Consider the following 27621-nt stretch of genomic DNA (forward strand, 5'->3'; position numbering starts at 1 on the left):
TTAGTTATTGTATGTTCATTAAATAACAGATAATTAGTGAAAACAGATCCATTGAGGATTAACAGCTATGTAATAGATACACATCTGTTACATGATTTTGAGGCTCAGTTGTTATTTAATGTACAATAACCATCCTATTAAAAACACATTCAATGCTACGTTTTCAGCTGGTGTGATTGGAATAGGCAAATGCCACCCCTTGCTATCAGGAGGATCCAATCTCACATTCCCTTTGCATCATTCTCAAATGTATCTGTAAATATGAAGATGAGTGTGGTTTAGAGAGAGAGTTTTAATGGGTAACAATATTCTTAAAATGTTGATCTTGCTGCCAGGGTTATTAATGAATTACCTCTGTAGGTTATGAACAGAAGCTATTATGCTAGCTATTTATAATGGAAAAACTATTAGAATCTACCATTCTCTTCCTAAAGCTATATTATTGATTTAGGATACTGTCTAGCAAAAACTGCATAAAAAGTTCAGATGCCATTGAGTTTATTTTCAAAAGCACATGGTAAATTGCCACCAAGTAGCCAGATTATGTACTCCTAATGAAAAATCTTTAAGAATAGGTTAGAAAGGCAGAAGAATTGCCAAGTTCCTTTCAGACAACTTCCCCAGATTACACTGTAATTGTGATTTTTAATGAGGTGGCAGCAAGAGGATCTCCCTTTTAAAAAAAGAAAGTAGTATTTCAGTTCTGAGTTTCTACAGGGAACAGCTGATTGCCAGGGATGAGGGCAACTCCAAAGATGCAGTTTCTGGAATGCTGTAAATTCAAGCATCTCCTTGTTAGTGTGTCTCCATTGAGAGACACTCCATCTCCACCTTCAAGAACTTGTAATAGAAGATTTAAAACATAGAAGGGATTGTAAGATAATATCTAGAGTATCTCAGGCCATGATCTGTCCCGTTTAGAAGATTCTCATTTTTTGTTGTTCCTGGGAACAGGAATGAAGGGTACTGGAATTTTGAATTAATTCAGAAAAATTATGCATGTGGAATCACTGGGTTGGAAGGGATCTCAAGTGGTTGTATAATCTCTTGCCTTCCTCAAGACAGGATAAATTATTACTTACGCATCGTTTGTCTAACCTGTTCCTAAAGATTTTTACTGATAAAAACTCCACAGCATCTTCGGGCAATCTGCAAGTATAGATGTACAGAACTGCAGAATTTCATTTTGCTAAATTTTTATCATTTCTTATCCTTTTTCTTCTCCTTACCTAAAGTACTATGTATCTTTAAATGAGACGTTAATATCAAAGTTTTGTGTGCAAATGTACACATAAGAATTTGCAAGCACATTCTTATTTTTGTTAACCAGTGGTGCTTTTCATGCAAAAGTGAAGTTCTTAACAGTGCCACAGCTTTTAAAATTTGTTTGGGCACGACCCTCAGAAGATATTGATGTAATTTATTCAGGTACAGATTCTAGTGAGTTTACACATTTGACTGCATTTAATGACTGTTTAGTCCAAATTGGAATTGTTTATTTGAAATGTCTCATATATATGTCAATTTTACTATCTGTAGATTAAAAGTAATTTGTGAAAACAATATGAAAGAACATTCCTTATGTCCCCAAGTGTGAAAAAGTTAGAAAATAAAAAGTTATCAAGAAAAAAAAGAAGAGATGGCAAACGCTACGTCATGACACAAAGGATGAAAAGTGTGCCCAGATACATTGCATGTAGAAGGCTATTCTCTTTTTGGCTATAGAAAACTATACTGCTCTTTCAATGTGAATTCTGTTCACTATTTATCTCGGAAAGACCATTTGTTATTGCTGCTTCAGCCAACTTCATTTTTTCATTGAACTTCAGTGAAGTTCATGAATCAAATTGCACAGGCTTTGTTTTATTTCTGTTTCAAGGAAAGGATTCAAGACAGCCCTTCTCCAGCTCCGTCTCTAGAAGACAGTCAGCGGCCTGGGAGCCACGCTTCCTCCCATCAGAGCAGCAGCGTGTCCAGCTCGCCGTCCCAGTTGGACAACACACCAGACAGAATTGGTTAGTGCTCTGCAACCTCACAGCCCTTTGCAGTTACTGACCTCAAGAATTTTAGAAGTTTGTTGAGGCAAATATTTCTTTGCTGGGAAACTCAGGAAATCACTCGCTGAAAACACCCAGAAAGTTCATCACTATCGTTTGTTTTATTAGGTTCATCACTATGCAGAGCCCAGCCCCTCAGATTCATTCTGTGCCAGTATCCACCCATGCACAGAAGATATCACCCATTCTCTGGTATGACCAACTTCTCTTGCGTTCTGGAGTATGAAAGTGCCTCTGAAGGCACCTGGAATTGAAAAATAGCAAGATATCTTTTTCTTCCTATGTATGTCAGAAAAGTCACAGATTATATGATGGCTTTTCCGATCAAAAAACCTCCTCATGCCCACACATTTCCTCATCAGCATGAGGCTGAGGGCTTTTTGATTTTTTTTGGTCTCTCCACCACAGCTTTCACAGCCTGTGCATTATTGATCTTGTGTTTAAAATGCTAATTCTGTCTAGAGGAAGTTTAGATCCCATTCTTGGTGCTTCCAAGAGGGCAAGTCAATTAACATCTCTTCACGTCAGTGTATGTCAACACTGTTGTCTTCACAGTGACTGCAGCCTATGCCGGCATTGCTGAGCTAGATTTAAACTACAAAAACAGTGCAGTCCATGTAAGTCAGTGTAAACTCCACTCCCAAAAAATAACTACTGAGCTGCTTGCTGGGATTTTGCAGTTTTGACTCTGGTCCATGCAGCAGCACCATGGCACCACGTAGCACAGTTGGCTCTACACAAACTAGTCAATGGAACCTAAACTGCTTTGCCTAAACATGTGCACACACAGGGCAGAGACTAGAAAGTAGTTTCCCCTCAGCTTTTTCATATGTAAAATAGGGCTAGAAATATACAGGACAAGAAACGTAACTTTCTACAGCAACAGTGAAAAAGGGGCTTTTGTCCTCACTGTAGCTTTTGAAAGCTACTGTAACGGGTTTTATTAATAGTAGTAGCACACCCTGCAACCCTCTGGGCTCCAGAAATGGTGCTAAAAGTTTTTTAAAGAAAACTAGGCTTTATTTATGTTGAACCAAACATTTCTCTGTGTTGAAGTCTAACGCTTACTGTTGTAAAGATATATATATACTTTGTATCTATATGAATATATATATATTTTTACTTTTGCAATTTCAAAAAAAAAAAAACCACAAACTTTTCCTAAAATTTGGCGATGAAGTTTTTAACAAGTCTCTTCAATGGAATAACTAGATTCTGTAACTGGTTGATTGCAGAGAAGGAAGTGTTTTAATCAAATAAGAACAAAGAAAACAGATGTCCTGAAATCATAAACTTAACACCTCTCACCTGATCTTGCAGGTGTTAAGTAAAGAATTTCTTTCAACACTTTCAACACTTTCAGCGTATTGTTTTTTCGCTGTCATCTATCAATTTGGGTTACTATCTGTCTATCTGTATTTTTATTAAGCTTGCTGCTTTATAGATAATTACTAATACTTAAATCCTTCAACGTATTTTTCCCCAAAATTATTTCTGTGAAGTACTTTTCTAATTAGTTAATTCGAACATGTCATAAGAAATCACATTCATCTCAGTAGTAATTTGGGTTCTATCTTGGTGTCTTTGTTTAATCAACTTGAGCAAATTTGCTTTTGCTGCATATTCTACTTGGTTCTAAGTGCTGAACGGGGACAGTGAAATGGTTGATTATGGACAATAAAAATGGTCAATTGTTTTAGAACTTATATAGTATAAATGAATGTTAAAATACCAAAATATTGACAAAGAGGAAATACAATTTAATATTTTTGTCTCTTCTGACATTTTTTTACTGACAGTGTTATATAGCTGTGCACTCTGATTTTTTTAGCTATGCTGACCAACAGCAGGGAAGGAGAACTCATTGATCAAGAAACTGGGACCAGCCTAAAAAAAATACAAAAGGAGAAAGGTAAAATTACAGACTGTTTTCCATCTTAGGTACTACTTAATTACACTTATTATGTGTTTTATTCCTTTTTCTAGTATTCTGCATATGCAATGGCATAATATTATAAATTTAAGAGAGCTAAGTGCCTAATTGCAATGAATGATGTATCGAGTGAATTTACATGGTGTTCTCCTTAGGAAGTGTAAACAATCAGATCTTTGGTTCTCTCTGTTTATATACTATGGGGCTAATATTTTGCCGGTCTTTTGACTCAATTATTCATGAAGTTCTTAGCAAATATTTGATTAATCACATGGTATTGTTTCTTTGCATCGAGTGGATGTGTGTGCCGACTATTCTAGTGCTGGTATGTAGGTGAGGGAAAAAAGCCATTTTTTGTTTCTAATAGTAGTTCATTACCTCAGACGTGAGAGGCAGCAAGGGAGGACGTGACGTTTGGCCTGCAGTGATTGCCCTGTAGGCAGGGGAGTGCCTCCTGTGCTCAGTTCTCCCTGCAGTGGTTGTTGGGTACTGGAGAAAGTGAGTATGTTGGTGTACGCAGGTAGGCCCTGGGGAAGTGTTGTAGTGACAGAGAGCGTGTGGCATCTGTGGCTGCACATCAAGGAAGAAGAAGCCATTTTGTTTCCTTGCAAATATAACAAAACAATAAATCCTATTAATAGGCGAGAGGTTTATTCTGTCAGTATGTACAGAAAGCACCATACAAAAGGAGTGCCTGCAAAAAAAGGAACATGAGATATAGTTAAAGAAATAAAAGAAAGCTGAAGGTAAGTGAATACTGGAAACATACTGCAAAGGCATATACTGAGGGAGATATTAAGGTTTCAGAGTGAAAAAGACGTGAAGGAAAAGAAAGAGAAGGAAGTGACCTGTCATGGTTTAACCCCTGCCGGCAACTCAGCCCCACACAGCCGCTCGCTCACTCCCCCTCAATGGGATGGGAAAGAGAATCAGAAGAGAGAAAGTGAGAAAAGTCGTGGGTTGAGATAAAGACAGTTTAATAGGTAAAGCAAAAGCCGCGCACAAGCAAAGCAAACCAAGGGATTCATTCACTGCTTCCCATCGGCAGGGAGGTGTTCAGCCATCGCCAGGAAAGCAGGGCTCCTCATGCGTAACGGTGACTTGGGAAGGCAAATGCCGTCACTCCAAACGTACCCCCTTCCTTCTTCTTCCCCCAGCTTTATATGCTGAGCATGACGTCATATGGTATGGAATATCCCTTTGATCAGTTGGGGTCAGCTGTCCCAGCCGTGTCCCCTCCCAACTCCCTGTGCACCCCCAGTCTCCTCGCTGGTGGGGTGGGGTGAGGAGCAGAAAAGGCCTTGACTCTGTGTAAGCGCTGCTCAGCAGTAACTAAAACATCCCTGTGTTATCAACACTGTTTCCAGCACAAATCCAAACCATAGCCCCATACTAGCCGCTATGGAGAAAATTAACTATCCCAGCCAAAACCAGCACATGACCAAAAGAGGAGACAACATAAGCCAGATGTACTTGTAAGTCTACTGTAAATATGACCATTTTATAAATGAAAACACAAACTGATTTATATTTTGATTGAGATGATTTTAGGTTATCTGTAAAAATCAGACAAACTCATATACCTTAGGCCTGTGTAAATGATTGTACTCTCTGTATTTAGTGTATTTTCTGAGAAAACTAAAAAGGCAGGTATAGACAATTTTATGAGCTACTCAAGATAATTTGAAGGCTCCATGTGCCATGTGGTTCCAGAGTTATATAAAATTATTTGAGCAGATTCATGATTTTGTATGATCAGATTAAGTATGATTCCTTAGACATCTGTGACTGATCCAGTTATGGGTAGGAAGAGCCTGAAACTTCCTTCCTATATTTTATGGTTTTGTACTCAACTCTCTCTCCTCTTAAAAGCAGAAGAAGCTGTTTTCTATTCACTGGTTTTTCTAGGTATTTAACCACTTTCCTCATGAACCCCAAAAGAGCCCTTTTGTGCCATTCTGAGATAATTTTCTGTCTGGATCATCATGCTTAAATGCTTCCCTCTTGACTGCTGTTGGCATTTGTGGACCAACACCAGAGGCCAAACGGTTATCAACCATACCTTCATTCCTAAGATTAAAAAATTGCATTTCTGTAGTAATTACATAGGTGAGTATTTAATCTAAATCTGAAAGTGTAGTTGATTTTAATTTTGTTGAACTGTGCGTGGTTTCTTGCCACATGTTTAGTCATTTTTCAGAGAAACAATTCTATATCCTATGGGGTTCGAAGATGCAAATCATGTAGTTATTGGCATTACCAGTCCTGTCACTCGGGATGGATGAAGGAATCCAGTTTAAGAATCAGAAAAGACAATTCAGAAATCCCAAAAAGCATGAAAATTATTTAAACCCCACCACCTGGGGTTCCCAAGCTCCTGTGATCATTGAACATTCCTTGTAACAGGTACGAAATCATAAAGATCTGATGCTAACATTTTGTGTACCATAATTCACCTTAAGATTAAAGTTGTATAGGTTTATTCTTTTCCTGGTCTACATTTTTGCATACTATTATATTTCTTCAATTGGTTATATACTGGGAAAAATGACTCTATACAAGTGTTACTTCTGCATGCACTTACAGGATTTTTTTAGGATGAACTTAGTGTTCAGAGATTCACCTGCATCAGAAAAAAAGTGCTTCAAAATCATGAGACATTTTAAATTATCATTTTAAAGATAGAATAATGTTTCTGATATTCTACTTGGTCTGCACAGGTCAAGTTTTTCTCTGAAAATATGAGAATGAGAAATTATTTCTTTTTGTCAAGTAAAGATGTAATTTTCAAGTAATCCCACGGCTCCAGAATTGAAACCTTTTGATGACATTATAATGGGACAAATGCTGACATTTTAAAGGCGCCAACATTGTATATCCAACAATTCCAAGCTGATTTTGCATTTGGCAGTGTGACAGACCTATATTACACTTCCTCTTGGAATCTCTCTTTTATAGGGTACAAGCACCCAATAATTGATGGGCTGCACCGGTAGGACAGCGTCAATACTCCGCTGCTGAAAATCCCCAGCCTGTGTGTGCTGGGCCTTTCTGTCACCCCATACAAGCGTTCTTATTCCTCAATGACTTGTCTCACTCCCATATAGATTCTTTGTTCCCAATACTATTATTATTCTCTTGTGTATAATTATTTTGGGCTCTGGTGCACCTCAAATATGTTGAATGTTTTTCACAGTCACTGAAGAGTGTGATCTGCGCTGGGTTGCTCAGCAAAAAATGTATGTAATTTGTATACAGAATGAGCTTTGTTTTTCAAAACCTGCCATTACGTTTACTAAGGCAAAATATATTTACCATGGAAAAGATTTTCAAAGTTATTAAGAAGGAATGTAGTTAAAATAAAAGTATCAACATTTATTAAGTATGACAAGTAAGCGGTTTATACAACCGTGGCAAACATATGTTTTCACATCTGTTTTGAGTAATATCATCATGATTTTAAAAATGATTTATAGCTCTGCAGGCCATAAAATGCCAGCTTTGCTGTAAGTTGGAAGTTTTCAAACAACAAAGAAATTATTGAAGGCATATATTGAACATGTTTTTGTGTTATACACCTTTATATAACTTTACAAATCTGAGCACTCTGTAACAATTAAGATAGCAACAAATGAAAATTAAGTAAGTAAAATTTAGCAGTAGTACTACTTATGTGAAATCTTAGCAGAAAACCCAATAAAAGTTATTATAATTATTATAGGCAAATACTGTGATATCCCTCAGGATACACAATTTTTGTTTTCCATGTCCCATTTCAAGTGATCTTCACACCAGACAAAAATGTGCCACTTTGTTCTCATCAAAGTAATTTCAAGGTAATTAACGCTAAAGAGAATATAGCTTAACAAATTTTCTTTAAAAGACAGTTAATATGAGGTTGTTCCAGTTATGTTGAGCTGTTTGCATATGTTGGTGGGGCAGAATTTACAGAAGTAGCGGCTGTCTTAGCACAGAGGGGTTAGAGCCCAGTTACAGACCGTACCTTTCAGCTTTTTGAAGGAGAAATGCCATTAAATCTCAATTACTCTGCATCCTTTCATCATCTTTTTAGGAAGTATGGTCAGGCTTAACATTAGAGGAAAACAAAGTGAAACATCCTTATAGGTCTGCAGTTTTATTTTTTTTATACAAAATACATTATTATATTTTTACCAAACGTCTTTAACCATTATAGCGCACAAGCATTTTGCCTGTGCTTCCATGTCAGGGTGTGAGTGAAAACCATATGAAGAGTAACCTGTACTTTATTTTGAAATCGCTAGTGAAAGGAAACAGAGTTATAAAATCCCCCACAGAACATAGCCCCAAATGCTTACAGAAACTTAAACACAAATTCTTCATGATTGTGCTTACTTGCTATGTCTGGTTTTAAGCAGTAACATTTTACCTGCACAATTGCTCACAGAAACTAAATTTTAAATTCATCTGCTTCAGTATATATCCTGGAAAAAATCTCCATTGTATGGGAAGGGATTGTGTTTGACACAGCGCTGTATAGGCTTTATAGAAACCTCCATATGAATTCTGGCATTAGGAAGGTTAAACGAGGCAGAAAAGAATTTGGCCATGCCTTCCAGTCAGATTTAAACGCTGGCACAATTATTCTGTTTGACTGCATGGCAAGAAATATTTCAAACTCCTCATACATAGGGTGGAGTAATAAAAGGCACTGGCCCAACTCTTGCCACAGTGAAACCAATGGGAATGTTCATGATGTCTTCAGCGGGAGCAGAGTTCGGCCAAAGCCTGGTATTTTGGAAGATCGCTCCCCAGCTAATACTACTGGGTATTATTCCAGGCAGGAGTGGTACACGCTCGCCCACTGCGCAAGTGCTGTACCTCCTGGGCCGGCGACGTGCCCTGAGCCCTGCTGAGCCCGGGCACACGCAGCCCTGCCCCTCTGCTCTGGTTTTAGCGGGGGGCAAGCAGGACGCGTGGGGCCCGGGGGGCCACGGCATGCTTTGACCGGGTGTTCACACGGGTGTTTGGGGCGCTGGAGCTGCACTCCAGCCGAAGTGAACCAGAGTAACATTTCATAGGAAAATTTCATACATGACCAGTATCCTCAGACTTAACCATCGTTCAAGCAGTCTTTGAGTAGAAATAAAGGTGTATTTGTTGAGAAAGTGATTTGTTCTGAATTTCCCAGAGCTGCTCGGTGTCGATGCTACCCTCCTTTAGCCCAGTTGTCTGCATCTTCAGAGCACGTCTGGACTCGAGGGCTATGTCTCATGTTTCCAGTAGACGGTCGCCTCCAAACCTGTGCATCTGGCAGCTATCCCTTTTCGTTTTATTAAAGAACACCTTTCCCTTATTACTTCAAGGAAATGGGAATTTTGCATCATTTCTGTCATCTGAGTGAAATATTTTCAGATGGCCGGAGACTACAGTAATGAAAGAATAACTATATTTATTTATTGTATTTCATTAGCGGAAAAGAGGTTTTATGCTGTTTAAATTAATCATTGCCAAAGGACTGGGTTACTTGCGATGTGAGGGGAGGAGAACGAGCAGGTGCAGAACACCTGAAACAGCAACAGGCCCCGGTGGTGGGGGGTGTCCTCCAGAGAGAGGACTTTTCAACAATTAATCTGAAAGCATCCAGATGGAGAGTGCAAGGAATAAGAAAGAGAACTAAGAGTACGAAGCTGTAACACGCAGCATGCATACAAGTGTACGATAGGTGCCACACTTCAGATGTTCACCATGCTGTTTCTTTGACGTATCAATACTTGCATGTTAAAGATATAATGAGAAAAAAGCAATTTTCTTCATCTGCTCTTGAGATACATGAAAAACTCCCCAAATTAGAAGTGAAGTCATGTTCCTTTTGGTATCTAAGTGTGTATATTAGAGACCCAGAGGTCATTGTATAAGCAGTGGATGCAATAATACATGGGTTTAAAGCTTGCAAGGATTTCTTTTTCTAAAAACCAGTGAGGTGCAGTGAGATGTTCACTGGAAAATTCAGAGTTATTTTTACATTTTCTATCCTCTGAGAATACTGGAAGATAAGAAGCACAGTACTCTATTCTTAGTAAAGGCTTTTTCCACAAATTTTTTTTGTTGTTATACTTAACCTGCAAGTGAACTGACAACTGTTAAAATGGTGGCCTAAGAGTAAATGTGATCTTTTGTCAGTCAATCAATCCAAAAAACCCCAAACCCATGAGACCAAGGCAAACTCTTATTAAGACTTAGATTCACAATATATGTAAATAGAAAGTAATGGTAGAGCTTTAATTTTTAAAGATTCTAGACTCATATCATTATGATTGTGTGTTTAACCATTGCTCAAACATTTATAAATACAAGGGCAGTTAGGCAAGAGAGATTCATGAAGTATTCCAAGGTCATATCTTTTACATTAAGTTTATATTAGAATTTTATTTACAGAATCATTTTTAAGAAAGCATTTTTTCTGAAGAGTAAAATACCTGCTTCATAATTATCCTGGCAGCTGGACCAAAACAGTTTCTTACATTGGTACATAATTTATTAATACGTTTTATTTATTAGATTTCAGTGACTTTAATGTATTGCTGCTAAACTCTACAAATTATGAGTCTATATAAACATGCTGAAATAATGAAATCTTCTTTACTGAAGAGGCTTTGGACCAATTTTTTTAGTAAGGTATTTGTATAAGTCTGTGGAATAAAACTGGCGAATAAGAACGAAATAAGACAGAAATAAGGTAGCTACTCTCCAAAGTCAGGTTGTCTCTTCAGGGTTTACCATTTGCACTTTTCCTCCAGTACTGTGAATTGAGTTTTAGGTAGAACCATATTATTGAGCTATATCATATTTGAAAGGCATAAAAAGGGGAGAAGAATTGCTGATTGTCACCCAGTGACCTAGGAAAGCTTTTGGATTAGGCCCAGGAATCTTTTCCTTAGAGTTAGCACTTGTATTAAAACTGACCCTTTGAATCCTCTGATTCATAGTACCTCTGATGCAAGTCATTAACCTGAAAACTGCAGTTGGTGACATTCTTAATGTCTATGAGTTATTTAATAAGTTTGCCTTCAGTCCTCATTACAAGCAGTAAGATCTGAAAAATATGCATCCTGAAAGGTTGCTGAATGGTTTTCTCGTGTTACAGAAATCCTTGAGATCTCTGGGAACGCGCTGACGGGGGTTCAGCCTCCCCCTGCCTGTGCTCTGAGCCAGCCATAAGCACCAAACCTGCTCCAGAGAAATTGTGTTTGTGCATTTGTGTGCCCAAGTGTGCAACCATGCATGTAGGGAAGGGATAGGTTCTCCTCTGTTTGAACTCATCCAGTAAGTCTTCAACTGTCACTGCTTGAAATTTTTGTACAGACAGTATATGTTACTGAAAAAACCATGTCGTTTCTAGCAAGAACAACAAAGACTACCATCAAACACTTCTTCACTAGGAAACTACTTAGAAGCCAGAAATTTCTGCTTTCAGTACGGGTGTCTGCTATCAGAAAAGATGGTTTTGGCATATTTCATGCATTCGGTTTAAGCCAAAGTAAGTGAACAGATAAAAATTTAAATTAATAACAAAATTATTAATTGGTGATTTGGTAAGTTTTGCAATATTTGTGTCTGAGGAAGACCTTCAAGAAATTTATAGAAGCTGCACTTCATAAAATATAGGTTTCTTTTCTGAGGGTTGCTGATAGAGTTTGTCATGTTGCCATAGATGGATGTTACGTATCAGTGAAATACTATTGAGTGACACAGCCACAGCTGTGGCCCCGGCCCCAGAACCTTTGTTTAGTCAAGAACAGAGAGGACCAAAAATGCTCTTGATTGTGACAGTAATGTGTGCTCCTGCTGTCAAAGAGCAAATCCAGCCTTTATAGCATCAGTGGACTTTGCTTTATATAACTTAATTTCTGGAGAAGAGGACAACTCAAGAGAGCTGCAGGTGCTTGCAGGGGGATGCTCTGCATGCTGTGCTCCTGGGCCAGCGGCCTTAGGGAAGGATGAGTTATGGGGAAGCCTTGGAGCATACCTAGCACAGGGGGGGGGATTTTCTGTAGCATTTTTATGTATTCAGGACTTCTTTCTAATTTGATCTTTTGAATATCTTAAGATCTGTGGAGTGTGTCTGCCTTTTCTGTAAAAGCCACATTAAGATGGCAATTAAGAGCTCTCTTTTCCTTATTGAGGAGGACTTGCTGCCTAGAGGTTTCTGGTGACAGGAAGGCTGAGAACAAAACGTTTATGTGCATCTCTGAAGTGTTTGTGTACATGCTGCATTAGAACAAACATTCCTGATAATAAAAAGTAATAAATCCTTAGTGGGCATAGAAGGTAGTGAACTAACCTCAGATTGGAAGTGGAAAAAGATTATCCTCTTGAAATAGGTAGTCATGAAACCAGAATAAGTGTGTTCATTATATTTCAGCCATTGCATTGAATTACATCAATAAAGATACATGATACCTTGTTAGCAGAGCTGATATGACCCGTATACTGAACTCAGAAGCCACTGGGGCTGCAGAACATAAGGAGGTCCGGACCACAGCCAGCTCAGGCTGTAATTTCAAGGAAATCAGATTTCATGTTCGATTGTTGGGGCAGAGGGCACCACTATAGTACTCTTTACTGTGTTAGGTATTTCTTTATTACAGCCATATTTATTTCTGGGGATGGACAGTTCTATTAGTAGCTTTTTCATATTATCAGCTGTACTTTGGAAATTAAGCATCGTACCTGAAAGAGTGGGAGGCCACAATAGTAAGCAATCAATATATTTTCAACTGTTTTAAAACAAGCACTTTATTTTGAAGAAAAATGGCCCATTTTGAATTCTTTCCTTGAAACTCCTTGCACTTCTGCATAAGTTCAGTATTTATGTTGTAATGTTCTTCTAATGATTCTTATTAATACAGTAGCACGTAGATGCATGGGTGAGATAGAGTAAGAATCAACAAGTAAATTAGATGCATATTATGTATGTTACCCAAAACCTTACTGTCCTCCCATAAAAAACCACACATACATAGAAATATGTCTGGAAACTTTTTTTTTACTTTTTTTTTGTTCTTGACTGTATTCAAGTTTTTTTCATATTCATGTTATTATTCTACATATTCTCCATAAATGAATTTAGTGGGGAAAAAAATGTGCAAAATAATCAAGGAGTTGTCACGTTTCTAAAATGTCTCTAAAATTTTCCTCTCAACCTACCTCAATCATAGGAGCAATTTATTTGCCAAAAGGTTAAACAAACCTTAAATGACTGATTGTGAGATTATCATTATACAGTCGTTATGCAACCCAGTAACTTATGAAATAATAAAATGAGAATAACAAGGAGGACATAATCATTCTTACCCTAGCGGTAACACTTTACCAGTAGCTGTCTCAGCAAGCTGGCTGGTGCTGGGAAGTGCCCACAAGAGGGGCTGCCTGGGTCACTCTGGGAGGCTGGTGCCTGCCACCAGATGGGCGGCGAGTGCTTACATTTGCTGAAGATTTCCAGCTGTGAATATTCTCCTTGTAGCAGGTACTTAGGATGGATAAAAAGATGGAAGGAGAGACAGCAGTGCCTTGCTGTATTTGGGATACCCGCAGTCGTTGGGGTACTCTGTGGGAAATAAACTTCCTTCTCAAAACTCCTCAATTCGTAGCAGGAGATTGAATCTCCTCTCCTAAGTGAAGCCTCTTTCAGGCTGCTGTGTCTCTGCATTGCATCTGTCACACTACCTCCAGTTAAAGCTGTTCCACTTCATCTGCGTGATTAAATATTCATGAGAGCAGGCTCCTTAACTAGGTCCCTTGGCCTGCGCCATTATCAGCTATACTGTTGAGCTGCTTTGTGTCTTTTCTCCCCTCCCCAAACTCCTTTACTAAATAATCCAAACCAATAGTCCGAAGGTTTGAAAACAGGACTCTTGTCTCTCAAGTGGGCACTCCATTTGGGGCTTATGAGACCATCAGCCAGGGAGTACTGTCATTCCTGGGCTTACGGTCTATCTCGGATCCTCCAAACAGGACCCAAGTTAAGCTTCACAGCCAACACACATGTGGCCAGAGGGACCTTGGGCATAAATTTATGGAGCTAAAGGCAGCTGTGACATTGACTGTTGGTTTTTTTAGATACCTCATCAGCGCCTCAGTGACACATCTGTGCCCAGCATTAGGACACCAAGTGCCTTTGTAGCGTTAGCTTGAAGGATCAGACTTCTGAGATTTTTTGAGGCATCACTCCTATTTTCATAACTGTTGTTTACATGAATACCTGTGAAAATCAGCCCCTAAGTAATTGAGCCATTTTTGGAAATAGAAGTTGGACTCCTAAGTCATTTTGAAATGTTGTTCGTTTGTGATGTATTTGTAATGCTTAATCATGTGCATGAGAACTGTTAAAAATTTATAATTTTCCCAAAGGTTGTATTGCACATACACAGGCTCACTTATACTTTAACCTTTTTAGCCATTACAAGTCTGAAATTCAAGGCAGATGAGTACAAAGCTAGAAAGTCGGTGGTTATTCCAATACAAAATTCCCTAGGCACACTTCTTTGGTCATGCTTGGCTGTTGCATGTTGCTTTTGAAATACCAACTGATTTATTTTCTTCTTTTATTTTGTAGTCAGTGTGACAGTAGTTTCCAAAGCAGATTTTTCTTCTAGTTGACAGACTATGACAGGCTATAACAAGTAGTTTAATAAATAAAATTCTGCTTCCAGGTATATTTTGAGATGTTATAATCTATAAAACATTGTATAGTTTTGAATCTGTCTATTTTATCTGTCACCTGGACTGCTGTGCAATATTTTGATAGCTAGACTTGGCTTGTGTGAATTTGCTGACATATCCCATGGCTTATTCGTGTGAGTGTTGTCAGTGAGGGGATACATAACTAAAATTTTTAATGACAGTTCAGTGGAGTGCCTCTTCTGGTGTGGTAGAAGATGCCTTTTTGATGTGGAATATGTTGGAGGATGGAGCATCTCTGGTGGATGGCTGAGCCGGAGCAGAAAATGGAATAGGTGTGTGTACACGTGTCTATTCACAGAGGTCAGAAAATATGAATTGCTCAGAAAATAACATGTGATTTATACATCTGTAACCTTTGGAGACGTTTTAGACGCTGTCAATTAGGAGATTTGGCCTGTATTTACTATTGTCTTGGTTTTTTGTTAGTTTTAAAATCTAGAAAGTGATTGTAATGAAGGTGCCCTCCAGGCAAAATTGTGGAGAAATTCACATGCTAAAGGAGGAGTCGCCAGAGTTGCTGTTTGACTTTTGACATTATTGTCATATAGCCTACGGCATTACAGGCAGAAGGGATTTAGATGGAAAGGAGAGCTTGAAATTACTCTGTAAAAAGAGTATATTTTCACTGAATTTTCTTTTAACTGGTGTATGTTAAGGAAAGCGTAATATTTTTGTAAAATTAAAATGACAACAGTAATAATAACAATAGTAATAATTCCATCGTGCCATAATTCCTTTGTTTCTTTGTACGAAGCTTTTGATATTTAAAAAAGAAAAAAAAGCCACTAATATTCAAAAACTATTCAATGAGTTCCTGAGTTTCATTGTTTCAAGAACATTCATTACTAATCTCTCTCTATACATACATGTTGAAATCTCAGCAGAAAATAAGCACTTATAGATTATAGTCTTATCTATAATAAGAATTCTCCCTAACATACAAGATAATTTTTCAGCACCCTATGTTAGGTTTAGTGTTTTGTAAACATCACTGCCTACATAGAGTATATTAAATATATTATAAATCAGGCTGGAGCTTTAATTTTACAGAACTAGCAGCTCATATATCATCAATCACATAAAATGCTGAAGCTAAATGGTCCCAAGTATCCGAAAAGTATGATTATCATTCTGTAATAGTTGTAGCTAAATTGACAGAATTTTTGTGGGTTTTTTCCAGCAATGAGGGCTAACCTAAAAGATATGTGGGTTAATAAATTTTAATGATAGATAACTGAAGTCTCAAAGTTTGAAATTTGTACTTTTCCTAGATTTTTTTCATGTCAGCGTTCCACTGTCTCAAAGGCAGTGCAAGGTGTCTCGTGCTGTAGGAAGCAGCAAAGTAGCTGGGTTGGGGCCTCCCCTCTTGTATTCTGACTGACTTCAGTGAAATTGTGTTCTGATGTTCAAACGTGTAAGTGGAACTGTTGAGGAACTGGTTTCTCTTCTTCTATGACTCTACAAAAGCATCTGTTCCCATTTCCTCTTAAGAAAGTTTACAGCCTCAAGGACCCTCATTTATTCCTGCATCTTCCCTCTCATCTGAAAAGGAACATCTCATCCCTCTGGATGCAAAACTGCCTGTCCATCAAAATCCCATTTTAGTATACAGGGGGTTTACCCCAGAACAAAAGGGAACCGAGAAAAACAATGCAGTTAGTTTCAAAACCAGAATAGATAATTTACTTTATTAAGAAAGTTTACCTATGAAAATAAAGATACAGAGAAATACAGGAAAAACGAGATTGTAAGGTTCAGAGCAGCCTCTTCAGCCTCTTCCATGGGCTATTCCAGCCACCCCTTAAAAATCTAATAAAGTAAGAAAAAAATTGAAGTGTCTCTCTCAAAGATGTGACTCATACCTTCACAATTCTGCCATCGGTAGAAGAAGAGAAGGTGATCTGGCCAGTTCGTGTCTCAGCCTTCAGAGAAGCGGGTTCCTTGGTCGTGCCTGCAGTGCACCACGTACCCTGAAGATATTGCTAGCAAAGGAACCGCCGTAGTGCAGCCCCGTTGTGCAGTGCTACAAGGCGCTGCTGGAGGAATTCACACATCAGAAGTGGGGTGTGCCTCCGTGGCCGGCGGATTGCTAGTATGGCTAGGCTGCTTGTAGCGTGCCGACTGTCTCAGGTCTTGGTATATGGCACTGCACTGTGTAATATGGACACAGCCTGGCTGATGAGTAGCTGTAGCATAGATTTAGAATGTTTTCATCACTAAAATGAGACTGTTTATCTGAAAAGAAAGTTTATAACAGAAGAAATACAGCAGACAATATATATTAAACCTTGTTTTCTAGGCTGTTGAATCAATTTATAGTAATATGTGAGTGAGCAGGAAGGTAACAGCATCTGGTAGCAATAAATGTTTCCTTTCCTGAGTTACCAAATTAGCTATGGGAAGGTAATTAGAAATAAAATAAAATGATTTCTGATAGAAATAGGTAACGCTGCATGGGCTTTGAGATAAGAACTTGACAAATGTGAAAAATAAATGCAAAACTGGTTTTGAAAAGGGGGAGATTACCATTTTCTATGTTGTGTGCCAAGATTTGTGCATTTCAAATGTTAGCAGTTGGCTTCTTTTCAAAACTGATAAATAATTATGTTTGTTGCAGAAACAATTATCCTAAAAATAATTTAAAAGGATTGTATCCCCTTTTTGTTTGCCTATAAAGACCCCTTTTTGTTTGCCTATAAAGACCACATTCAGTTTATATATAGACAGAAAGAGCTCCACTTGCATCCATAAAACAGTTCTTAAATAATTCTAAATTATTGATGTGCACAAAGAACTCTTTCCGCTTTTGTTTGAAGTTTTATTTTTGCGGCGTTGTGCTTTCTAATTGTACTTTCAACTACTATGACATCTGTTATAGTTGTTTCAAAAACTTTCAATACTTTTCTTTTTTAATGATAGACAGTCTTTTCAAAGACAAACTGTCTTCATTTTGAGCAAGGAAAATAATTAGTTGAAACAAGATCACTGATTTGGCCAGGGAACTCACCATTTTACTTTTTTTTTTTTTGCAAGTTGCTGTTTTATATGATTCCAGCACCTACTCAACAGAAAGCTGGCCAAGAAGAATTCATCTCTGCAGCAACTCAGAAACCATAGAGCATCAGCATATGTCCTTTGCTTCCCCGAGGAAATACAGGACTTTATTCTACCAAAAAGAGTACCAAGAAAGTACTTCACAAACGGATAGTCTCTATATGTCTAACAGATGGAAAAGTAAGCTATTATTCCAAGCTGCTGTGCCCAACAAGATAGGAAAAAAGCTCAGCAATTGGAGATGAGATTAATCCTTAAAAGTTTGCTTAGAAATCCTTTTCAATATAACTAGTGATATGAATATGTGGTGCAGCAGTGAACTTAATTCTAATGATCTACGATATAATTGCAATCTTATCTCTGGCATAAAAATACAGGAGACGTTTCAAGTATCCCAGATTAGGAAAGCACAATGTAAAGACATTTCCTTGTCTTTTTTTCAAAAGAGAGTATGTTTCCCCTTAAGGTAGAATAGGCTTTTGGCTTTGAAAAATTTAAGTCCAGGACTCTGGTCCAGTTGCAGTGTACCATAACTAACCTTTAAATTAGAAGTTGCCTAGAATTCATATAATAATTAATACAACGCTAGGGGATTTAATTGACCACAAGATTAAACTATTAAGGAAAAAATTTCATCCTAATTGAGAATTGAACCCCTACCCTTTATTCATTGAGTGTCTGCTCTGCCACTTGAGTCATGAATTGGGGGTTAATTGACTGTCTAGAATCTCCCAAGGAGCAATTATTTCATATAATGGTGCTAACACGTACTGTAGTAAGGCAATTCTTAATGCCATCCTTTTTTCCCCTGGATTTAGAGACATTTCGTGAGGACAGCAAGAAAGATGCTGGATGTGGGGGAGGGAAGAAGGACGTAAACAAAAAAGGACTTGGGGTTTCCTTTCAAGTGCCAATTGATAAAGATCAGAAACCTGAAAAGGTATGGATGTGGATTCGCAGTTAGAATGAGACCTCACCAGTTTTTGGTTAAGAGACCCCCTAATCTCTGTGTCCTGTGGGTCACACTCAAATCCCAGCACTCTTCTATGTTTCTGTTAAGATTCAACAGTGGCCTGCAGTAAGATGTCGCATCGTTCTGACTGCAGTTGAGGCTTTTGAGCTCCACTGAATGCACCTCAGTTTCATTGGACAGATGATTAATTAGTTTTAGTCTATGAACCAAGATTTGCTCTCCAGTTTAAATATTTATGGCTACGCTCTGTGACAGCCTCGCACTCCATGGGACAGAAGAGAGTGTAAAGAGGCAGGGATTTCCCCAGCGGCACAAAATCACCTATAGCTCTCAACCGTTTTCATCTTGGCAGCTGTGACACTGAAGACGTATTAGAGAATAAGAGGTGTGTCTGCAGTGACTTGATTTGGGCAGTCCCGGACCAAAAGAGAGACTGTTTGAGGGTCATTAGTCGCTTCAGACAACCTTGAATACTGCTTGGGCTGGACCAGCATTCAACTGGTGCGGCATGGAGGAGACTGTGAAATAACAGGGTAATGCTGAGCCTTCCTCCTACCGCTGCACTTCCCCGATGGCCCTGTTGTTTGTTTCTCCTATGCAATTAACGTGTCCATGTTTTGAGAGAATATTACTTGTAAGCCTGTGCATCAGGACTGAATGATTATCTTAAATCTCTCCTTGGTGTAAGTGGTGGCAATACTGTATGGTGTGAATTCTCTTAATATTTTTTTTCTTTCTGTACCACTGTCTCATTGTATCTACTTTTTATTTTCCCTGTTCTCTATTTGATTTTTTCAGTATATAATTTTGCTGCATATTTACATGGCCTCTCTTTTTCAGTGTTTGTGGAATATAAATTCATTGACAAAAGTTCAAATTTGTGGCAAAATTACAATTCCCAGCTCAAGTTGTTGTAAGGATTTAGGAATAACCTGTAAGTAATTTTAAATAAACTATTATCAAAATTATAAAAAGAAGTGGCTAGGTATACTTACATTTTTAACATTTTGTATTTATTTGCTTACATGGTAATTAATAAAATTCAGTACTTCATAGATTTTTCTGCTTCATTAGTGCAAATTTGCAGAACTTTTCTAATTACTATTCTCCTTTGAAGAATAAATAATAGAGATAATATCAAAACTTTTTAACTAAATGAAGACTTAGTTATGGATACAGTTAGGCATTTTTATATTTAAGTATATTCTGGATTTTAAGTGGTTTTATAAAAGTGCCGTCTTTACAAATACTTGAAGAAACTGTCAGAATTTAGGAGAAACTATTTTTGTGTGGAATTATCAAAGAGAAAAAGAAATGCAGAAAAGTCTAGCTTCTTAAACTTTCATTTTGAAAATTAATTTTAAATCCTATGGACAAGAAGGACTGACTGTGTAGGTAATTCATGCTTAAAAATATGTAAAATCACTGTATGCTTAGCAAAGTCTGACAAGAGGTCTGAAAAGGAACAGCACCCCATAACATTAAGGGTGCTGAGAAATGGAAGCAGTTTAAGTATGTTTTATGAGCAGATACTTTTAATGTAGTGCTATTTAACCATATTAACATCTAAGAGGGGCTTTTGCAATGTTACCAGTAGTTCACTATGCATCTAGTAGGCAACAAACCTTAGCTATATGTTGTTCTGCTCTGGGATATGGAGAAAGATAGCGCCTTGCAAGTGTGGCATGTAGGAGTCCCCGCAGAGCAGAGATCACCCCAGCTCATCCAGTACCCCCTCGTGCTTGCATGCAAGGTTGCAGAGACGTGATGAGTGGGTCAGCTAGGGTGGGCTCGCTTCTACCATAGCCCCTTCTTGCAGGGTGATGCATTGCATTCACAGCTTAACTTCTGTTTCACGTGGAAACATATGTGCTCATATGTCTTTTGCTTACATTTGCATTCTGGTGAAGTCCAGACCACCAGCCAGTGTATGATCACAGACCCATAGGTCTCTGCTAGATAGTGTAAAGCAGCACAGCCAATCACACAGAAAGGCAAGAAGAGACAAGTACGAAAGCAGTGTTAGTCCAGGAGGCTTCGTTACACAGGCACTGAAAAGTTGTTATTTTAAAGGTGACTTGTAGATATACGCACACACTTTGTAACCTGCTTTATCTGCAAAGGAGATTTGAAAGATACTCTTGGGCTTGTTTGGTATTACAGAAATATCAGTAACATAATCTCTTAGATTTTCTGGTTTTGCTGGAGCTGTTTTAGAAAGCTGAAAGAGTGGAGAGCGGGCATGGCACAGTCTTCAGCTGGAGAAACAGTGTCTGAGACTAAAAAAATTATTATTTCCTCTTGCTCCCCATTAGAGATGAACAGGTAAAATAGATGTAACAAATACAAAAGAAAGAGGGGTTTACAGTGTAATTCAGATTTGAGTTTGGTTTTATAGTCACTCATTTTCATCTGGTCAGTAAAATCCTGAAGTAAATAAAGAAGAAACAAGATCTGATATTTCTAACATGAAAAATAAGCATAGCGTTTTCTGCAGTGTGAGGAAATAGTTGTCCCAGGTCCCATAACAACAGTCTAGGCTATCAAAAGCTGCCACCGTCTGAGGAGGAGGAAGCTCTGGTGAAGGAATAGAGTAAGAAAGAACAGCATTTCCCCTTGCTCTTCTGCCTTGGGAAGGGAAAACCCGGACACATTCACAGTATGAACTAAGTGACAAAAGCAGTATTTTACACTCCAAGTGTGATTCCTTTACTGTTTTCACCTAGTTCTAACTTCTCCGCTTTAAATATAATTCTGTTCCACAGTTTTCTCCACCTGCTGTTTTCTAAAACTCGCACATGTCCCCACTCCACATACACCATCATTCTTCAGTTACGCTCTCTACCCACATTTTACCCTGCCAATTCAAGCTCTATCCAGCACCCAGCTTGCTTGCCTGCCTGCCTTCTTTTCTTTCTCTTTATGTCTTTTTTCCTACAGGAAACAAATAAATCCATATATTGACACAGAAATCTCCAAGGTCAGAAACGTGTTTGGTTTTGGTGGCTTTTTTATTTATTTATTTATTCTTTTTAAATAAGTACCACACCCCAAGAAAATTTTAACACTGTTAATGACTTCCAGGTAAGTTAGGTAAGTGTGATTGACCTTCTGTCTGCCGTTAGTCAGATCAACAAAAAATCCCAAAGGCATCAGGTAGATTCTGCTCTCAGAAATTTTGATTTTCTTTTTTTTTTCCCAATGCAGACCCGCGGTTCCCGGGCCTGCTGTACAGCCCTTTGTTTACAGCCCTTGGCTCGATATTTGTTAGGGATTTTTTAAGCTGCATGTGCAAGTCTGGTGTGTAGCCAAAGGTGGTGCATCGTCCCTGCTCTCGTAGGAGTTAGTCCTGGCCTTACAGGCCAGGTGAGGTACGCTGTGCCACCCTCCCTTTCTCAAGTACTTTATTTGTAATTGCATTGCAAAATCACGTCTTGTACGAAGCCCCTTGGTAAAGGCCAGTTAGCTCTTAAGAGCAGTTGCCACCAAATCATTTGGATGGACTTGACCCTGAATCAAGGTTTCTTATGTCATGGTAGAAACTGTGGATCAAATTTTCTTCTCATGTGTATTTGAAGTAACTGCTTGGAGTAAGTGGAAGCCCTCTGTATTGTTTCCTAGTAAGACCAGAAGCTCTACATTGAAGGTATTCAGCATTGCTCAAGAAGTACTTTAAATTACGTTGTAATTACGGTCAATTCATTTCCCTTTGGAAGCTTGCCTTTAGATGGGCATGGTCTGGCAAGCTTCTCAGTCAGTTAACAAGCAAATAAAAACCCCAACAGCCCCCTCCCTGCGCTGCCATAAAGAGGTCTATTCCGAAAGTTATGTGGAGCTGAGGAAAGCAGTCGTTCTGCTTCGAGCGTGCCCTTGCGTGCAGCGTTAGCCTTCACCTTTCTTTCACTGTTCCTGGAGGAAGTAACTGATAGTGATCGACACGATTTCCTGGGCATAGTACATTCAGATTTTTATTATGATATTACCAGGACATATGTTTGTGGAAAGAAGATATATATGTATCTATGTTTAGCCTCAGAATATAAACTCTGTAGAAATAGTGTATTACCTGCATGAAACTGAAAATATGGGTGGCATAGTGTGCAGGAATTGGGCCCAGCTTTGCTTACAAATCAGGTTGATGATGAGGCTGCAAAAGTTATATTTTCACTGCTTTCACATACTGAATTTATTAGCTGCTTGAAATTGATTTTGGATGCCTTTCATTTGCCATTGGGCTGAAGTCAAAAGCAAAACGATGATATACCACATTTTGCTCACTCATCTTTTTATTGCCCAACTATTGTTATTGAGTAAAAGACATTCAGTGTGTTTCCCAAAGGAGACAAAAAGCACATTTCATTTTCTTTTTAATTGACGGAAGTTTAACTGAATGCAAGTCCTGCAATCCTTCACTTCAATATCCAGGTGGCAGTTATAAAGGGGTAGAGGGGATGGGGACTGGGATTCAGTTTAGATCAGGGCTGAGAGCAGAAGCCAGAAGGGCTGTCAAACTTTGTACTGTTTTATTTGCTTGGAAGGAATGGTGCAAAGTTAATATCGATGCAGTGCTATGAAAGTGTTCAAGTAGTTATCTCTGGGAAGGTAATGTGAACTCAGCAGTATCATTGCTTTGATCTTTGGTTAAAGTCTTACAAAACTAGATTGCTGTTTGATTGACAACCTTGTCAGAGAGTGAATGAAGACTGACACTCTAATATTGAAAATGCAGCGTTTACAAAACTTAAAGCCCGAGTTTTCTCATGACACTGCTTCTTTTGTGGAAGACTGAATTTCACATTTATTTTTAAATAAGTGTATACCTTGCTGTGTGCAGCTAAAACTTACGATTTCAGACTGCTGGCTCACAAATACTTCCTACCCTAATATTCGATGCAGATGTGTTTATAGCACCAGTACTGTCATAATGTATTTGAAGAAGTAGGAGTTATTGTTTGAAGGCTTGAACGTGGTGGTATTTATCACAACTCAGTACCAAATAATGATTGATCCGACATGTGAGTGATCGATGCAGAGATGGCAGGCTGCAGCTTGATTTGGGTAGTGTATCTGGCAGTTTCTGAGTGGGTCCGATACAAGGGTTAAAGGGTTTCCGCCATATAATCCTACCTTGAGAGGTTGTCTTCAGCTATTGCTTATTCCTTGAATTGTCCCCTTAATACCCTCAAACGAACAGAGGCTACTAAAGGGAGAGTTAGTTTGTGGACTAGGCTTCTCCTTTCATGCCAGTAATCTGCTTAACTGCCAACCCTCTTCCAGTCATACCTTATTTCTTTCTAACCAGTTTTAAATGTCCTGAGTTTGAAGTCTACCTTACCTTCTCTGCCACTTAGATTTTTCAGGCAGACCTGGGCAGCCAGCCGTCGGTGGCACTGCTTGAGCAGGGCGTTGGACAAGGTGACCTCCAGAGGTCCCTTCCAACCTCAACCATTCTGTGGTTCTGGTCATCTCCTGACATAGCCTTGATGCAGTGACTTCCCATCAAACTTGCCTTTCTGCTTTGGGAAGTCTCTAGTTTGGCGACGTCAGTACGGTTGCTTCCAGCCCCTGTGTCCAGCCTGCCGGTTAGCGCCAGGGCAGGCTGTTCTCCAACCATCACCAGGGTGAAGCCTTGAGATGTCACCTACCTATACTCTGTCCATCAAAGGCTGCACTCTACATGTACTTTTCCACATTTTCCTCCATTTCTTCTTTAAATTGGACAAGAGAATACATTTTGTTCAGCTAGCAAACAAAAAAGGGCCTTAAACAATTCCCACTCCTATTTTTATGTAAAGTGACATTAACTGCCATGATTTAAGTAATGTGTAAGAATGAACCAGATTGTGTCTATTTCCACATCAAAATACCTTAACTAAGGAAATGTCTCCCCAAAATAATAATCCTATATCATCCAGAGGTGTTAGTGAGAGACTCTATTTCTGTGATGCAGTTTAAAAATAGGCATCCAAAAGATTTTCACAGAAGGGGCGGATCAGCTGTGCTATAGGGCGTGGGAACTACTTAAATTGGCTTTACTGTCAAAGCCAGTGTTTTCTGAGACTACATCATCAGTTTTTCCTGCCCTTCTGATTCTCAATTTACTTCAGTATTGCTAAATTCTGAATGCAGCTCTTTCCTTACCTCTTAGGTCATACGTGTCTTACATGAATATGTGAGTGTGTGTATATATAGCATTAGGTATCTATAGAAATATGCATAAACACTTGCAAACTGATATGTATGCAATACAAGATCGTATCTTTATCTACTAAAGTATCCTTTATGAAAAACTATTAATTAAAAGCCAAGATTAAAGCCCCTTTCATCAGCAATGCAGCTTTGCTGAATAAACCTTACATTTGGCCGTATTTTCAAAGTGGACATGTATAAGTCACGAGAATAATTACCATTTCATCATTTGAAGTCTGCGAATGAGTGATTTCAGAATGAAAAGCCTATGTAGCTATGCTGATTATGCAGAATAAATTATTTTCAAACCCCACATTTAGATCAATACATTTTTTTATTGTGTGGAAAATGTAAATCCACAAAAAAATAATGATTACCTAATTTTTGCCGCAAACATTTTAAAAATATATATCTGAAATTCCTTTTGGAAATGCCTACAATCTACTTCCATATTGCAACACATATGGTAAGAAAATCTTGCTCTCAAGCCAATGACTGTTTTTAAACAGTTTTCAAAATTGCACTGAATAATAGCTCATGTACAAAACTTGGTATGTTTTGTATTTTATAACAAGCAGCTTAACATTTTCTGAGCTATGACAAATTTCTCCCTAGATAATTTTTAATGTAATAATAGGATTAGTTTAGCTGTGTCTAATTTTTTTTATGTACGTAGGCACTGGTGGTATATTAGGAATACTTCTGAGTCATTCTAGTTCTGTCTTACTCCTTTCTTTAGACCTTAGAGGCCTCTGTGGACATAAAGGTCGCTGTTGAAGGCTTTGTTCTGTTCTGTCTTTTTTTTCCTTTCATTGCATGTACATGTGTGTACATGACACATAACGTAGATATTTAGGAACCAATTCTGTTGCTATGATTTTGATAAAGCATTTCTGGAACTTGTTGTATTTCGATTAAAGATTTACAGCTCTCTTTTTGCCTCAAACCTCATTTTTAAAGGCCAGAAGAGAAAAGAAACCCCAAACCATAAACATGTTAAGTGAAATATCCATAGTACTTTCGGTTAATGGTATTTCCTTAAAGCAGATAAGTTACTGAGCCCCCTTTTAAAACAAGAGTGTTAATTTACTGTTTCCTTTCATCTGTTGAAATAATTACTTTTCTTTTTTGCCTTCAATAGTTTGTTCTGGTCGTTAACATTTCTGTAAAATTAAGTTTGAAAGGTGCTTTTAATGTTCAGATAGACTGCAGTGCACATTTGACTGTTAAAATCAACCTACTTAAGGCAGAACTAATGTTTAACACTCACAGCTATTTGAAGTAGTTCACTGCCCAGTTTAATGGTGCTGCCAAGGGCAATGGTCACATTACTTGCTATTATATTTTGGGGGGTTTGTTATGCTGGCAATAAAGACAATCCATGATATTTCTGAAAACATTGGCTTAGATCTTAAAGACATCATTTTTCTACTAACAAGCTATAAACTGTAATTTCTTGGGGAGTAGCGGGCAAGAAACACTAACCCCTGCTCTTGGCCATGTGCTCCATCTAGGAGTCACAGTTGCATGCTGCAACGTTAGTGTCGAACGACTTTTCCTGCAAGCTGTGTTGAAAAAGACATAATCAAACTGTACAAAAGCTACGGTGATGGTCAACTGCAGTGGGAGAAGTGATCTGATATGATGGGAATTGGGTTTTTCATTTTGTATGGTATCAAGACAGTTTTAAGACATCTGCACTGGTAGGTGAAGAATGACCCTGGGTAGCCCAGCCTGGCCTGATGGAAACTTGGTGCAGGAGGTGGGAGGGGCACGGTGTGGAGACAACTTGGCTGCTGCATTGTGAACCATCTCAGCTGTGGTCATAGCCTGACTGGTAGGTTCTGTTTCATTGCAATTTTTGTGGATTTTGCTGGTTTAGTGGCTATGAAAGTGGATGTCTTTGTCATGCACTGTTTGCAGTACAAAAATGCTCCTCCAGTTGAGCATAGACCTTCCCAGTGGCCAAACTCACTTTAAGCCATTCTGCTACTAACAATTCCTCAATCTGGGGATTTTAGAATGTAGGTCAAATAAGATTATTTATGGGAATCTTCAGGCAAATAATACAGAAGAAAATGTAACTAGTTCTTTGTGTAGTGGAGTTGATGGAAACTTTGCTTGAGTCTTCAACAAGTCCGATGGGAAATGCATAGTGTAGGACTGCCCCAAGTAACCCACAACTGCATGAGTGAATAGAGCATATACATCATATCTATTCCTATGTGAGGTCACGAATTTATAACAAAACACCTGCTTTTTCTTTTTGATAAGCAGGAGCAGATAGAGAATTTAAAGATTAAACAATACATCTTCTCAACCAGAAAAAAAATTATATATATTTACTAAATAGTGAGTAAAATTTTCCCCTTGGCTAGTCTAGTGCAATTTTACAAGCTTCAACAATGCTGAATGGCTGTTATTGAGAAGTGAATTTGGCTCATTCTTTTTATGCTTTTAATAAATACCCAAGGGAAAGGCAGTTGTTCAAGGAAAATGAAATACAAATAAACATAGAATTTATTCTCAGTAGGCATTCTGGGGAACTTGGAGCTTGAGTTTTATGCCATGGTTTTTTTTCCTGGTACTTGCAAGCAAAACTAAAATATTCATATAAGCTGTCAGTTCTCTAAAGCAAATTCATCCTTTTTAAAAAATAAAACTAAATATAGATTCAGTGGATAGAACAG

At 38.3% G+C, this 27621-nt stretch overlaps 1 protein-coding gene across 3 annotated transcripts in view; it reads left to right on the plus strand.

Moving 5' to 3' along the window:
- Positions 1–27621, plus strand: part of DACH2 (dachshund family transcription factor 2) — a 308526-nt gene that overhangs the window by 249011 nt on the left and 31894 nt on the right. For all 3 annotated transcript variants that reach the window (XM_075161959.1, XM_075161958.1, XM_075161957.1), the window contains exons 6-7: positions 1880–2015; positions 3889–3969. In XM_075161959.1, coding sequence (XP_075018060.1) covers positions 1880–2015; positions 3889–3969 — 217 coding nt within the window. The remainder of the gene's footprint in view (positions 1–1879; positions 2016–3888; positions 3970–27621) is intronic.

Source organism: Calonectris borealis, chromosome 13 (assembly GCF_964195595.1).
Source record: "Calonectris borealis chromosome 13, bCalBor7.hap1.2, whole genome shotgun sequence".
In the NCBI taxonomy this organism is placed as follows: domain Eukaryota; kingdom Metazoa; phylum Chordata; class Aves; order Procellariiformes; family Procellariidae; genus Calonectris; species Calonectris borealis.